This window comes from Trematomus bernacchii, unplaced genomic scaffold, assembly GCF_902827165.1.
Source record: "Trematomus bernacchii unplaced genomic scaffold, fTreBer1.1, whole genome shotgun sequence".
Lineage (NCBI taxonomy): Eukaryota > Metazoa > Chordata > Actinopteri > Perciformes > Nototheniidae > Trematomus > Trematomus bernacchii.
This window is the reverse complement of record NW_022987564.1, coordinates 10,984,324-10,998,198: the sequence shown is the minus strand read 5'-3', so window position 1 is coordinate 10,998,198 and position 13,875 is coordinate 10,984,324. Positions and strand designations below refer to the sequence as shown.

At 40.6% G+C, this 13,875-nt stretch overlaps 3 protein-coding genes across 4 annotated transcripts; 1 reads left to right on the top strand and 2 right to left on the bottom strand.

Moving 5' to 3' along the window:
- Positions 1 to 1,510: 1,510 nt before the first annotated feature.
- On the bottom strand, positions 1,511 to 5,866 carry cfap20 (cilia and flagella associated protein 20). The gene is made up of 6 exons (XM_034125286.1): positions 5,369 to 5,866; positions 4,421 to 4,500; positions 4,197 to 4,308; positions 3,913 to 4,101; positions 1,810 to 1,923; positions 1,511 to 1,686 (listed from the first exon to the last, which is right to left on the bottom strand). Exons 1-6 carry the CDS (start codon positions 5,450 to 5,452, stop codon positions 1,681 to 1,683), a joined length of 585 nt encoding a protein of 194 aa, XP_033981177.1. The 5' UTR covers positions 5,453 to 5,866; the 3' UTR covers positions 1,511 to 1,680.
- A 684-nt stretch (positions 5,867 to 6,550) lies between these two features.
- LOC117477591 (putative nuclease HARBI1) lies at positions 6,551 to 10,489 on the top strand. Of its 2 annotated transcripts, none has more exons than XM_034124296.1 (4): positions 6,551 to 6,775; positions 8,757 to 9,584; positions 9,754 to 9,966; positions 10,097 to 10,489. In XM_034124296.1, exons 1-4 carry the CDS (start codon positions 6,635 to 6,637, stop codon positions 10,100 to 10,102), a joined length of 1,188 nt encoding a protein of 395 aa, XP_033980187.1. In that variant the 5' UTR covers positions 6,551 to 6,634; the 3' UTR covers positions 10,103 to 10,489. The 2 variants fall into 2 exon arrangements, with proteins under 2 accessions (XP_033980187.1, XP_033980186.1); XM_034124295.1 differs by having other exon boundaries at positions 10,169 to 10,280.
- A 697-nt stretch (positions 10,490 to 11,186) lies between these two features.
- LOC117478171 lies at positions 11,187 to 13,396 on the bottom strand. The gene is made up of 4 exons (XM_034125104.1): positions 13,138 to 13,396; positions 11,900 to 11,993; positions 11,725 to 11,812; positions 11,187 to 11,632 (listed from the first exon to the last, which is right to left on the bottom strand). The coding sequence occupies exons 1-4, from the start codon at positions 13,394 to 13,396 to the stop codon at positions 11,228 to 11,230; spliced, it is 846 nt and encodes a 281-aa protein (XP_033980995.1). The 3' UTR covers positions 11,187 to 11,227.
- Between the last annotated feature and the right edge of the window lie 479 nt (positions 13,397 to 13,875).

Sequence of the window (13,875 nt, the reverse complement as noted above, 5' to 3'; positions counted from 1 at the left end):
TTGGTTAAGCTGGGGAGTGACGCCCCCAATCACTTATTGAGAGGAGAGAGAGTAGTAACATAGCATAGTAAATGAATGAGTAAAGAAGGTCTTCCTGGTTGAACTTGCGCTGAGCTTCATTTGTTAAATTCTACTACCAGTTATCAAAACTACTGAGTGTTGGCATTCCTTATTAAAATGTGCCTGCTGTAAAACCACGTTGAAACTAGGTCTAAAGAATTCTATCGACCAATTGTTTTACGTAAAAAAAACAGAGGCCAAATACACCCTTACCTTAATTTGTGTCAGCAATAGATTTATATTTAATGTTGTGAAAAATTTGGAAATTGAAGACCTCCTGCACATATTCTAAATACCTATTTAAATGCGACAGCTTATCACTTTAAGCGATATTTTGTATGCATTGATGAAAAGAAGATGTTTTTTTGGAGAGCCATATTATCAGTTGGTCTTACCTGATTAAAAAAAATATGACCCAGTTTAAAATCTGTTTGGACTTTTGAATCAGTGAGCAGCAGATTGCATGATTTTTTTAAATGTGTACTCATTGACAATTCACTGCAAAAAACTGCTTCGGCAGCATCTTCCCAAAATGCAATATGCATGTTTTCATGGGTGGGGGAACTAGAATACTAAATAAAATGACAAGTCGTCGGTATCAGTAACCACTGGCGAAATCCAATGGTACAGATGAACTCACGATGTAAAATGATAAATAGAAATGTAAAGAAATTATGCTTTTTCTAATTTATAGGATGAGAAACTTGTTTTCTTCTGTGAAAAATGTTTTGTTTACAAGCTTACTTGTTTTCCTGCCAAATTATATTTATATTTATGAGATTTCTTGAAACGTAAAATATAAAGTCACAGGGTGCAGTCCTGAGTCCTAACCACAGCTTTAGATAGGATATGTTGCATCTCATGGCTCCGCCTTCTTTTGTGTGCTTTATTCACCTAATTCTTCCTGTTTTCACAACATTACTGTACTGCGTCTGTCCTTGCAATATGAGTTGAAATGCTGAAGATGCAGCTTTAAGCTAAACTGACTTTAGTTGTGAAATAAATGCAATACTATTCTGTTCATACTGTTCACAGAAATCCAAAGTGAAACAAAGATTATATGTTTTTTGGGAATGCAAATCATTTTCCTAGCCTTTCACTTGAAATGATGTGTGTAATTTGATAAAGATTAATTATATTTGAAGAAAGGACTCGTCTCTTTTTGTTCGTTGCAGTTTGTTTATGGTTGGTATTTGACAGACATTCACATGGATCGCCTTATTATATTATTATATTTGTATTTAATACAGCTCTAACTGAGCCTTAATTCCATTAGCAGGGAACAGCGAAGCCTCCTATCCTGTTTCCCAGTTATTTGCCAGCACATGGCTGCTTTAAGAATGGATTTCTTTTCAACTATTTTGGCAATTGTAAGATTTATTGTACGATTAACTAATGCTATAGATTATATTATATTTAAAACTGTGCAGTGTGCAAAACTGTGATGACAGATGAGTACATAAAATACTTTATTGTGCAGAAAGCAACACGGCAATCAAAACTCAAAGTTCAAAAATTACAATATTGCAAAGTTTTAAAGTTCAACACATGTTTACACACAGTTATATCTTACAGCTAAACTCCACATCAGCTCAGGGGGAACGGTGCAGGGGAGAATCCTTACTGCTGCAAGAAACAAACACAAACAAAGTGTCAGATCAACAGCTAAATATCTATCATCTTTTTAAACAAACTGTAAACGTGCAAACATAAAGATCTGGTTTTAGGTGGTGTGTGTGTGTTTTTTACCTTGGCCTTTTGGTTCTGGACGGGCAGGTAGAGTTTGAACTCTGCAGGGAGCTCGTCCTCAGAGTACAGTCTGTCTGAGAAATACACTCTCCTTATTCGACAGTTAGCGTGGATCTGAAACGAAACATAGCTTTATTCATTAAAAAAATAGTACAATCTTACAAATGTCAAAATAAAATGGGTCAGGTCGCTTTTATCCACTACGCTCCCAAACTGTGGAACACCCTACCAGGAAATATCAGAGAGGCCAACTCAGTGGACATTTTTAAATGACCGCTAAAGACAAATCTTTTTAGATTAGCTTTTTATTAGCTACCCCCCACCCCTTTTAAATGGTCTTTTAGTCTTTATTATTTACCTACTTTTATATTGTTTTATTTATCTTATAGGTCTTAAAGGGTTTTATCTTTTATTATATATTGAACAGTTTTAATAGCAATATTTCCTTTTACGTTGGTCTTTTAATATTTTAATCGTTGACCCTTTATTAGAAATATTAATCTTTTAATTTAAATTTTTGTTGTACCTATGTTTATTTTATTTTTGTAGGGTTTCATATTGTTGCATCGATTCACTTAGTCGTGGGTCATTTTTTTCCCAGAGAGGAATCGTTATTTATTTTATTTGTATTATCATACCTTTTACCTCCTTGTGTTTCTTAACCTGTTAACATGTTATATTTTGTTGCTATGCTGCATGTATCTGTAAAGTTCTTTATTATGATCTGAGGGGAATTTATTGTTGTTTATTTATATTTTTGACTTGTGATGTGTGCCATTTTGTCAAGCACTTTGAGCTGCACGTGCTGTATGAAAAATGCTATATACATAAAGCCAGACCCGGAGCCAGAACAAATCTACAGAGAGGGCATATGATTTTCATGGGAGGGCACACAAAACCGTCATGTGCCGCGACACAATATAGATCCAATCAAACAACAGTGGCCAACAGCATTGCGTAAAGACGCACACCTATCGCAAATAAATACACAAATAAAGGGTAACAAACACTGGTAACTCATGAGCAAGGCACACATTTGAAATAAAAACATAACAGCAACAGCTTTGCCTGAAGAATGGAATGGATTGAAGGATTGGGCTCGCTAACTCAGCCCCGGGGTTTGCCGAGGTCAAGCTAGTAACATTAAGGCGTGCTGCTGCAACGGCAGGTGCAGGGTCGCCAGCAGCACCATCGGCTGTAGTTCTTTCATCGCGATTTATTTGTAATAAATCCTTAGACCTACTCGTGGTTTTAAGCCAATTTCTGATGTCCATTTTGTAATTTAACACTAGAACCGCCAATGGGTCAATTTTACCCGCAGCTGTTTTTTTGATTGTATGTAACTTTTTTTCAATAAAATATTCAAGTCTCCCAGTCCGTGACTTTTCCTGAAAGTATGTTATGTAGTACCAAAAAAAAAATGCCATTTATACCTATATCCGCCAGCGGGTAATATTTACCTCAAAGAAAATGCAGCGTAAACATGACGTGTTGCTATAGTAACGCCTTTTGTCTACTGCGGTTCCTTATAGATAGAGATAGAGAGAGAGATAGATGGATAGATAGATAGATAGTTAGAGAGAGAGAGATAGACAGATAGATAGTTATAGATAGATAGAGAGAGAGATAGAGAGATTTGTACCTAAACAAAACACAAGTCTAACACCAAGCGTTTAAATCAGCACTGGTAGCGATATTTTATACTTCATGCTATCTGCACAAACTTTATTATATGAAAAGCTGAGAGTCCACAGATTCTATTGGTATAAGTTTCATCCCAGTAGTGTGACGCTGTAGTGTGACGCTGTGATTGGTCTAAATGTGGACGAATCACAAATCACAAAAGACACATTAATTGATTTGACGTAGCCTACGATCTTTTTTTGTAGTTACTATCTGACATCAAATACATCGTAGCATTAAAGATCACAGGTTATTTATTTTTTTTTTAAGTGTTTATTGGGGGAGGGCAGAAATGTCAAATGGGAGGGCCTGGCCCTCTGCATGGCGCCGGGTCTGCATAAAGCTTTATTATTATTATGTCACACTAGTGAAAGTGCAAGTAGCATCTGGAGACAGTTCGCCCGTTTCCTGTCCACTCACCTGTACACGCAGCGTCTCGATGTAATTGGTTCCATAAGCCCTCCTGGTGAAGTCCGACAGGTTAAACTGAATCTGGTTCCAGCCGTCATCCAGCCTCATGGGCATCGTGCAGATAAACGGCTTCACTCGTGTCGTGCTTTGATAGTTACTCGCCCGAAAGCGCCGCCGAACGTTTTTATCATCCAACACCTGCAATATGGAAAAGATGAAAAGAAAGCTTGAGTTGTTTGTTTCTGCCACCAAGACATGGAAGTGTTTTGTATCTGCAAGAATGTTAACATCACCTGGACTTCAAAGGTGAAATACTTCTTGAGATTTTTGATGATCATAACGAGAAAAGGAAGCTTGATGCCCAACGTCTTCTTAGGGTCTGCAGGACATGTTATATATGTGGTGCTGCAGAGAGAAGAAATTAAAATTAAAATAAAAGGGTGGTAAATGAGTGACTAGAGCTTTAATAATGAGTCAAGCTGAGCTAAAAAATCGGTTAAAACAGTCACAAACTCACCTGACGTTTGTTCCCTCAACCTCCAACACCAGTGAGTGGATGTCATTGTCTGTGATCCTCTTGATATGACCATTTCTAACCTGTGAAAGCACAGAAATGGTATTTTCTTAAAATGTACATAAAGAAATCAAGCGATGTCACATTGGTTTAGGATGGCTGTCACCATAATTTCACTTAATATTTCTAGATAATTCTTCTTCTACATAAACTGTGACATACTGTTTAAAAGGTAAGGAGGCATTTAAATAGGAATGTAAACTGCATGAAGTAAAGCAAGCTCCCAAATATTTCAAACCGACATGAATATACATTTGTTATGAATCTATTGGATACAAAAACAAGGCTAACATTTTATCTCAGTTTCTTGGTAAAACAATCTGTATATAACATTGTGAGTTTTAACTTAATCTTACAACAGGCACAATAAATAACATATCAAGGTGTTGAAAGTGAGTTAACCTCAGAATCTTAAACAAAGTGTTTTTCTTTTCTTTTCTGTTATTAATTGTTACATGGCAACAGCGCCTTTTGGTCCACCTTGTATCCTGCATTAGTTATTTAACAATGACTGAGAACTAGTGGTTGTCAAATGTTCGATATTTTATGAGCAACACAAGACCCATACTTTACTTTCAGATCAATGTTTATGCTTTGAATCATTACTGTAACCTGTTTAGATTCAGACTGTCAACAACAGGAAATATCAACTGGGGTTGCCAGCGTTCTTGAAAAATGGGGTTAGCTAAATAAATCAATGATTTTATCATAACGACACCACTTTACTAGATCCGATTGAATCCACTTATCGAATAAAACAATGTAAGCTTCTGGCGTAGACTAAAAACAAGCTAAAGCTCCAACAGAGACACATACGCTAACGCTAGTTAGCTCTAGCGCGGCTAACGTTAGCTAAGGAAGCTAGTTATAATAATAAGTAACTCTGCTCACCTTTTTATCCCATATCTGAAGTGGTTTGCTGCCGATGCTGTATAAAATAGACAAGAATCCGCTTTGAAACGTGTTTTTAAACATCTTGTTTGAGCTTAGACCACAGTGTCTTTGCACATGTGTTTACGTCTACTAACTAAAACTGTTGCTTGCTAATAGGTTTACGTTTGTTTACAGATGTAGTTTCCGTCCCCAACGCAACTGGTTCCGTGCGGTACAAAATAACCCGTTCCGCTGTCAGAAGTTAAAACGTTTTGGTTAACTCAGACTTGTCTTGTTTTGTGATATCCCCACACGTCCTCCCTGGGACATGTTAAAGTAAAGAAGGCTAATGTTCACCTCCTTGTTATGTTGGTGTTGCTAAGGAACAGAAGCTCTTGGCGTTGTTCAGGTCGGCTCTTTTTAAATGGTGACGCAACTCGGTAGCTGTGGCAACGAAAAGCTAACCTAGCCCAGCAGGCGAGCGCCGATAGAAGTCGAGGACGCTTCCTTGGTATGACATGTCCTTCCGACTCAGGTCCTTCAGAGGCTAGGCAAGAATAGTGCGTCATATGCAAGGCCCCGCCTTAAATTGAGCAGGATTTGTTTGAAGAGAAGACTCATAACTGGATATTTTTGTCCAAACACACACTAAGAATTACGAACACAGACATAGAAGTTCCACTTAGCAAAGCGGAGGTTAAAACATTCATACAGAAATATGCACAAACAACATGGCAAGAACATTGGGACATTAATGATACAGGAAGACATCTTTATAACATTCAAATGTATGGTGGGGGGTGGAAGGAAGGGGGGGGGGGTTTAAAAGAAGGGAAGAACATGTCATTTCTCGGATGAGAATAGGTCATACAGGTCTCTCAATCCAGAAGAAACTGTCGAACATGTTTTACTGCATTGCAGGAAATATATTACTCAGAGGAATGTGCTTTTCCAGACACTGAAGAAAGCAAAATACCATGACTTTTCGCTTTCAGGGCTGTTAGGGAAAACATCAGGCAATATATATTGTGAGATTATTAAGTTTCTAAGATAAATTGATACATTTAAAATAAGAGTTTTATTTCTCTTTTCTTCTCTTTCTTTTTGTTTATTATTTGTCTCTTGTCCACACTCCAGTCCAGTTGGTGGCGGTAATGCACCTACAAGTTGGTTTGCCAACCGTCAATAAACACCGAAGAAGAAGAAGAAGAAGAAGAAGAAGAAGAAGAAGAAGAAGAAGAAGAAGAAGACTCATAACTGATTAGTGATTTGCGAAGATCGAAGATGGATACGGTTTTGTTGTTATCTTTTATCCACCAATTTTTTGAGATGGAGGACGAGATAGAGCGGGAGTATCGTCGGCATCTGTCTGCTCGGAGGAGGAGGATGTTCTGTCGGCGCCTTTGCAGAGGACGACCTGCTCGGGTAGGAGAAATAATGTTTTATTCAAAGTTGGGAGAATGGGTAAGCTAGTTAAATAAGTCTTGCCGCTTGCCTTCCTTACGAGTTGTATTCTCTAATGTGAATCAAGTAAATGAAGCATCCATAATAACTCCATAGGCAAGGCAAGGCAAGTTTATTTATATAGCACCTTTCAACACAAGGCAATTCAAAGTGCTTTACAAAAATGGAAGACATTATGAAAATGGCATTTAAAATCAGTCATTAAAAAGAAAAGATAATAAAATAAACATTAAAAGAAAAAATACATGGATAAAAGTTAAAAGTTACAGTGCAGTTTAAGATAGTTAGTTTGTGAGTTGTCATGATGGTTTGAATCCCCCTTTATATTCCCTCTTGCATGCAACACGTGTTCCGGATTAACTGGTGTCCCGATTAACTGGTTTCCCGATCAACTGGTTTACAGAGGTGGCCTTTGACTGAAATACACATTTCGATCGCTTCTTCTGTCGTTTACATAAATCTTTTGGTATATTTGGCTCGGTAGGAAGACTTTGATGCACATTCAGTACCAGTGTGTGAGGTTGTGGTTACGATGGCGATATCCGGACGCGAACAGCGAGGACTACAACAAGAAAAACGAGTTGACTGGGGATGTCTGTTCAAAACATTGCGAGCTCCAATAAATCATTTAAACCAGCTATTGTTGCCCGATTTATCACTGAATATCGTTCCTAATGTGATACTAAGTCCATCTGAGACCTGTGTACACCTTCAGACAGCCTCCAAGTGAAGCACACGGTGTTTACTCACAGTTTGAAAGCAGCGTGGAGAAGTCTTCATCTGTGTTAAACTGTGACCCGCTGTGGTAAACGGCGATCCGCCCAGGGAACTGGGACCCATCCTACTGTATCAGCTACTGCATTCGCAGACATAGCAAAAGGGCCTATTTAGAAAGTTAGCGTTTAGTGATTTTTACTGTTGGGACTCGGGTTTGAGTCCAGCATGAACTTTTTTGTTATTTTCATGTCGATGCACACTGAATATTATGTTTGAATAGAGGATTCCTAATATTGTTTGCCGAGACCAACATTCATGACCAAGCAGCATTTTAAAGTCTAAATATCCCTGCACATGCAGCAATATTGACATTTCTGCTGCTATCTTTGCAAAACGAGTTAACAATCACATCTTATCTGGATGAGTGCTGCAGAATACCGTTTTTATAAGGGATACATGTGTGTGTAGTGTAGTCTTTCATATTAAACATGATCGCTGGTAGATAGCCACAGAAGTCTTAACAGAGTTTAACCTGGGTGGTCACAGTTTAACCTGGGCGGATCGCCGTTTACCACAGCGGGTCACAGTTTAACACAGATGAAGACTTCTCCACGCTGCTTTCAAACTGTGAGTAAACACCGTGTGCTTCACTTGGAGGCTGTCTGAAGGTGTACACAGGTCTCAGATGGACTTGGTATCACATTAGGAACGATATTCAGTAATAAGTCTGGCAACAATAGCTGGTTTAAATGATTTATTGGAGCTCGCAATGTTTTGAACAGACATCCCCAGTCAACTCGTTTTTCTTGTTGTAGTCCTCGCTGTTCGCGTCCGGATATCGCCATCATAACCACAACCTCACACACTGGTACTGAATGTGCATCAAAGTCTTCCTACCGAGCCAAATATACCAAAATATTTATGTAAACGACAGAAGAAGCGATCGAAATGTGTATTTCAGTCGAAGGCCACCTCTGTAAACCAGTTAATCCGGAACACCTGCACAATAAGCAAGCAAAACTTTTCTCCCGTGTCAATGTTGCATATTGTTTGTGCATGTTTTTAGTCGTTCTAACACTTATCGATGCGGAGAAAATGTGTAATCACATTGCAATTGTGTTTTTAATAATGTAAACACACACAAGCAAATAGCAGATTTGAAAAAAATAACCATTAACAAATGTCAAGTAAACTTAAAATGCCCTCTATTCTTTATGTTACGCAGGCCCATCATTACTGCATAATTAATGCCACCGTGCCAGTCCTCCAGAGGTATTTTGCAGACGAGGACACCCGCCCTGACTTTCGGCTGGGCAGGGAGGCCATCCAGCAGCTCCTAGTGGCGCTGAAGACAGAGAGGCATCATGGATGGGGGTCAACTCTGGAGACCCTGGTTTTTTTGTTTTGGATTGCCAGTGGCTCCGCTTACAGAGTGGTCTCCAGTGTGTTTGATGTGCCTCTGCCGTCCGTTCACCGCATTGTCCACAGGATGGTGGATGAGGTGGTGGCCGTCTTGCCCCAGTTTGTCCGTCTCCCACGCGTTGAGGACTTGCAGGTGGTTGGTGAGGGTTTTGCCCGGTTGGCTCACCACCAAGCCTTTAGCAAGGCAGCTGGGGCAATTGACGACTGCCACATCCGAATGAAATGCCCAGGTGGCCCTGATGGTCAAGACTACTGCAACAGGAAGCTGTTCCCTTCAGTTGTGTTGCAGGCCGTCTGTGACCATCAGGCACGCTTTATTGACATTTTTGTGGGTTACCCAGGATCCGTGCATGATGCAGGGATTCTTAAGAACAGCCCCATCTACACTAGGGGGACTTACCCTCCACCAGGGTATTTCATCCTAGCTGATGGTGGCTCCCCATGTCTACAGGAACCCCTGGCCCTTATCACACCATATAAGAGGCCAGTGAGAGGCATGGCAGAACAACGGTTTAATTACCATCACTCCAGGGGTCACTCAATCATTGAGCGGGCCTTTTGGGTGCTGAAAACCCGCTTCAGGAGCATCTTTTTAGAAGCACTTGAAGTACATCCTAAGTTTGTCCCCAAGGTAATGAATCATTCTAATGTTTCTGTAGCAAATTAGTTAATTGAAATCCTAATATCCTTATCCTGCTATACTAAGACTGTCTTAATGCCTAACAATTGCATAGTCACATACGATAGATACTATGCATCACACTTTGTTTTGTCCTTTTTTTGCTCTGCCTTGTGCACAGGTTGTGACAGCCTGTGTAATTTTACACAATATATGTGTCGGGGTTGGGGATGACCTACCTCCAGAAGATGCCGCCCTGAAGGAGGACAACCAGCCACCTGCTGCGCATGAAGGTGGTGGGGAGAGTGAGAGGGGAGCAGCATGGCGTACGGCCCTTGTCAACGAGGTGTCCGCACTTGCTGTTGCTCCACTGGACTATGACTATTTTGCACAGGTGAAAAACATGGCTCAAATCCCATGTCACAATCTGCTTATGTACTTGAGTAACTGTATTTGGTAAAAATCATCATCTCTCTAGGACAGAACCACTAAACTAACATAAAACTTTCTCCTTCTGTTTGCAGCCTTGAAAAAGTCCTGGAGGATAAGCAGCCATAAGAAAATCATAAAATCACCATCACCAATTCTGCCTACAGGTGGGAGATGGACCACCTGGTGACCTGGTGCAGGGACAACCACCTGGAGCTCAACACTCTCAAGACAGTGGAGATGGTTGTGGACTTTAGGAAGAACGCAGCCCCACCCGCCCCCATCACTCTGTGTGACTCCCCAGTAACTGCTGTGGAGTCTTTCCGCTTCCTGGGCACCATCATCGCCTAGGACCTCAAATTGGAGCAGAACATCTGCTCCCTCATCAAAAAAGCCCAGCAGAGGATGTTCTTCCTGAGGCAGCTGAAGAAATTCAACCTGCGAAAGACAATGATGGCGAACTTCTACACCTCCATCATGGAGTCCATCCTCACCTCCTCCATCACCATCTGGTACGCCACAGCCAAGGATAAGGGCAGGCTGCAGCGTGTCATCCGCTCTGCAGAGAAGGTGATCGGCTGTAATCTGCCATCCCTCCACGACCTGCACGCCTCCAGGACCCTGAGGCGGGAAGATAGTGGCCGACCCCTCTCACCCTGGACACAAACTGTTCACCCCCCGCCCCTCTGGCAGGAGGCTGCGCTCCATCAGGACCAAAACCTCTCGCCACCTGAACAGATCTTCCCCTCCGCTACCGGCCTCTTAAACAAGGCCCGGCCCCCCCACCGAGACTTTACCTCAGCCATAACGCAGACTCTATATGCATTACATTAATGCACACAATGTTCAAATATTGCTTACTGCACACATTTCATATTCTATAATTCACTGCAAATGACTGCTTTACTTTATTTTATTGCGATCTATATTTTTTTAGTGTTCTTAATATAGTTCGCTATCTGTGTACTTTTTTTTACATTTTTTGTTTTATATTTGATGTACTGTATGCATCATGACATCAAGTCAAATTCCTCGTACGTGTGAACCTACCTGGCAATAAATCAGTTTCTGATTCTGAATAATACAATTTGTATTCATATATCATACTTGATGTCTGCAAACCTTTTTTACACATATTGGTGCACATTGTAGCATAAACCACAAATATCAACAAAAGAAGCAAAGTCAAAACGAGGTTCATTTTAATTACATTATAATTCAATTATTTATTTTGGTGCAAAACGCTCTAAGAGAGCAAAGAACCTTTCAAATCTTTCTCGGGCCTCTGCTGCTCTCCTCTCTTCTGCCTCTCTCTGATAGAGGAGGTCTTCCCTCAAGAGATTAAGGAAGGGATCCTCTCTCTCCCTCTTTTTCGTTCCTCCGCCTCCTCCTCTCTGTCTCTCCGTGTCCTCCTTGTATTTTTCCTCCTCATCCTCATCCCCTCGCCCTCTCTGACCTTCCTGGGCAGTGCTTGGCCCTGGTTTGTCCTCTTGGATGGAGGCAATCAGGCCGGGGGGCATGCCCGCCGCAGACTGCCCTAATGCCTCATCCATTAGGACAAACCAGTGCCATGTCGCTGCCGTCGGTTTCCCGTCGTCAGTGCCCTGTCCTGAGGTGGGACACTTGCATTCCTGAACAGTGAAGACCAAATACATACATTACATACACACATTAATATATAAAAACATAATACATATAATCATGTCTATATAACCTCTCCCACCTTGTACTTGGTTTTCAGATTGTCCCATTTCTTTTTGGCTTGGGTGTGGGTTACCTTGCCCATAACCCCCATTTTTGCCAAAATTGTCCTATTTAAATGATAAGAAGGAGAAAGCAGCGATTAAATTACATCTTGAACAATATTTACTACCTAAACAATCTCACTTGCTTCTTACCGATAACCATTGGCGGCGGTGTCCCTACCGCCCGTGAAAAGGTGCCGGTGCTCAACGCGGTGGCGTATAAATGCCTCGGTCTGTTCCTTATTCCCTTAAGCAAACACAAGAAACAAAAGTATGTATAATGCCGCATGTAATTAATGAATACCAGGCCAAACACTCTGTTGCCAGTTTATTACAGAAACTGAGCTTAACTGCAGTCCGGCAACAGACATGAATTCTGTCTGAGTGACTAGATGGGGTGTCCTGCTATAACACTCATCTAAAAACAGAGGGATGATAGCTCATAAATGAGATTTCAAAGGTCTTTTATTTTTGAAACTGTACATCTGATTGTCCTTATATTCTCTGAGTGACTAGATGGGGTGATATTAGTCTTTGATACTGGAGTTTTTGATTTATTCTTATCTAAAAACAGAAGGACGATAGCTCATATGAGATTTCAAAAGTATTTTATTTTGAAACTGTACATCAGATTATCCTGATTTTCTCTGAGTGACTAGATGGGGTGTCCTGCTATCACCCTGGAGTGATTAGTCTTTGATTGACTTCGAATGACTCTTTGATTATGGACAGTTTCCATTAAATGATAATCAAAATATAGATGGACAATAGATCTAATTTGAGATTTTAAACAGCATACATTTTAAATTGTGCTTCAGAAAGTCATGTTATTTTTGGAGTGTTGTGAGATGGTGTCAACATCAATTGAAATTAGTCACCCAGTGGAAATGGACATTTTAATAATGAATGTAATGGTCAGATATGTCTTCATAACTGTATCCTTACGTTTTACATTCACTCAGTTATAATGTGGTAGTTATACGTAGTTTGTTTTAAATTATTATTGATCACATTATATAGTACATATTTCTTGATTTAAGCTCCAGTATATATGAATATGTTTGGTATGATTTTTTAGGTATATTTGTTATTGACCGAGTCAGCGCTTTTATTTTGAAGGCAGTTTTTACAGGCCTCTACCGTAATGCATAGGATATTCGCGCAACGCAATACAACGTGGGGGCTGGCTTGACCGCAGTTACTTCTCATAGGTTTTATATCGATGAGCTAGCGAACTTAAGTGAATACTGACATAATTAGCCTACCTCACGATGTACCTAGCTAATTATCAACTTGCTTTACTTTCACGGAACACATTTATGGTGATAACAAATTTAACAAAGTAACACATACCAACACTACACATGTTCTACGCCACTGAACATACTTACATTTAAATGTATACTGCTTGGATTCAGCCATTTCCCGCCAAAGATTTTGGAAATTGGTCCGTGCGCAAAGAATTGTGGGTCCTTTAAAGCCGCCGAGGATACACATGAGCAGCCTCGAAATTTCGTGCAACGAAGTATTCAGCCCTCGGTAGAATTCCAAGGATCCTGTACATCGGAACAGTCCTTCGACGGGATTCGATGACGTAGCATCCGGCTGCAGTCGAGAGGCGAAGTCCCTCCCTTTCCGGGGGAGCTCCATGGCATGGGACCATAGACTGTATAAAGCATGAGACCTTAGGCTTGTTTGAGACGAGCTGCGGCTCGCCTCGAAAGTAGACGAGAATAGCCGATTGCAGCCGGGGGAGGTCTCAAAAAGCTCGCCTGAAGTCGGACAGCTCGGAGTCGGCTGCTTCTTCTTCTCTCGGTTTTTGGCGGATTGCAATCAACTTTAAGGTGCATACCGCCACCTACTGTACAAGAGTGTGTATCACCATATGATCCTATCACCACTTGTGGAATTATACCATGTATTTACGTTGTTTTAAATTCTTCCAATCAATCCTGTTTCATTCAAATATTTAAGAATGGCCTTCCTGGTAGCTCTTACCCCCTCACCTTCTGTCCCCAGTGTCCCCATCAGGCTCCACTCCCTTTCTGCCTCTCTGACCCTGTCTCTTAGGTTTTCCCTCTCTGTTTTGTACATGTTGCAGTGTAATACGATGTGTTCCACATTTTCTT

What these genes read in the sequence shown, in the direction of transcription:
- cfap20 (XM_034125286.1), bottom strand. Translation starts at nt 5,452, where the DNA reads ATGTTTAAAAACACGTTTCAAAGCGGATTCTTGTCTATTTTATACAGC. An exon ending in GTTGAGGGAACAAACGTCAG is followed by an intron (nt 4,309 to 4,420) that starts GTGAGTTTGTGA and finishes TTCTCTCTGCAG; the next exon opens with CACCACATATATAACATGTC. An exon ending in ATTTCACCTTTGAAGTCCAG is followed by an intron (nt 4,102 to 4,196) that starts GTGATGTTAACA and finishes TCCATATTGCAG; the next exon opens with GTGTTGGATGATAAAAACGT.
- LOC117477591 (XM_034124295.1), top strand. Translation starts at nt 6,635, where the DNA reads ATGGATACGGTTTTGTTGTTATCTTTTATCCACCAATTTTTTGAGATG. An exon ending in GCAGAGGACGACCTGCTCGG is followed by an intron (nt 6,776 to 8,756) that starts GTAGGAGAAATA and finishes TATGTTACGCAG; the next exon opens with GCCCATCATTACTGCATAAT. An exon ending in ACTATGACTATTTTGCACAG is followed by an intron (nt 9,967 to 10,168) that starts GTGAAAAACATG and finishes TTCTGCCTACAG; the next exon opens with GTGGGAGATGGACCACCTGG.
- LOC117478171 (XM_034125104.1), bottom strand. Translation starts at nt 13,396, where the DNA reads ATGGAGCTCCCCCGGAAAGGGAGGGACTTCGCCTCTCGACTGCAGCCG. An exon ending in CAAGCAGTATACATTTAAAT is followed by an intron (nt 11,994 to 13,137) that starts GTAAGTATGTTC and finishes TGTTTGCTTAAG; the next exon opens with GGAATAAGGAACAGACCGAG. An exon ending in ATCTGAAAACCAAGTACAAG is followed by an intron (nt 11,633 to 11,724) that starts GTGGGAGAGGTT and finishes TTCACTGTTCAG; the next exon opens with GAATGCAAGTGTCCCACCTC.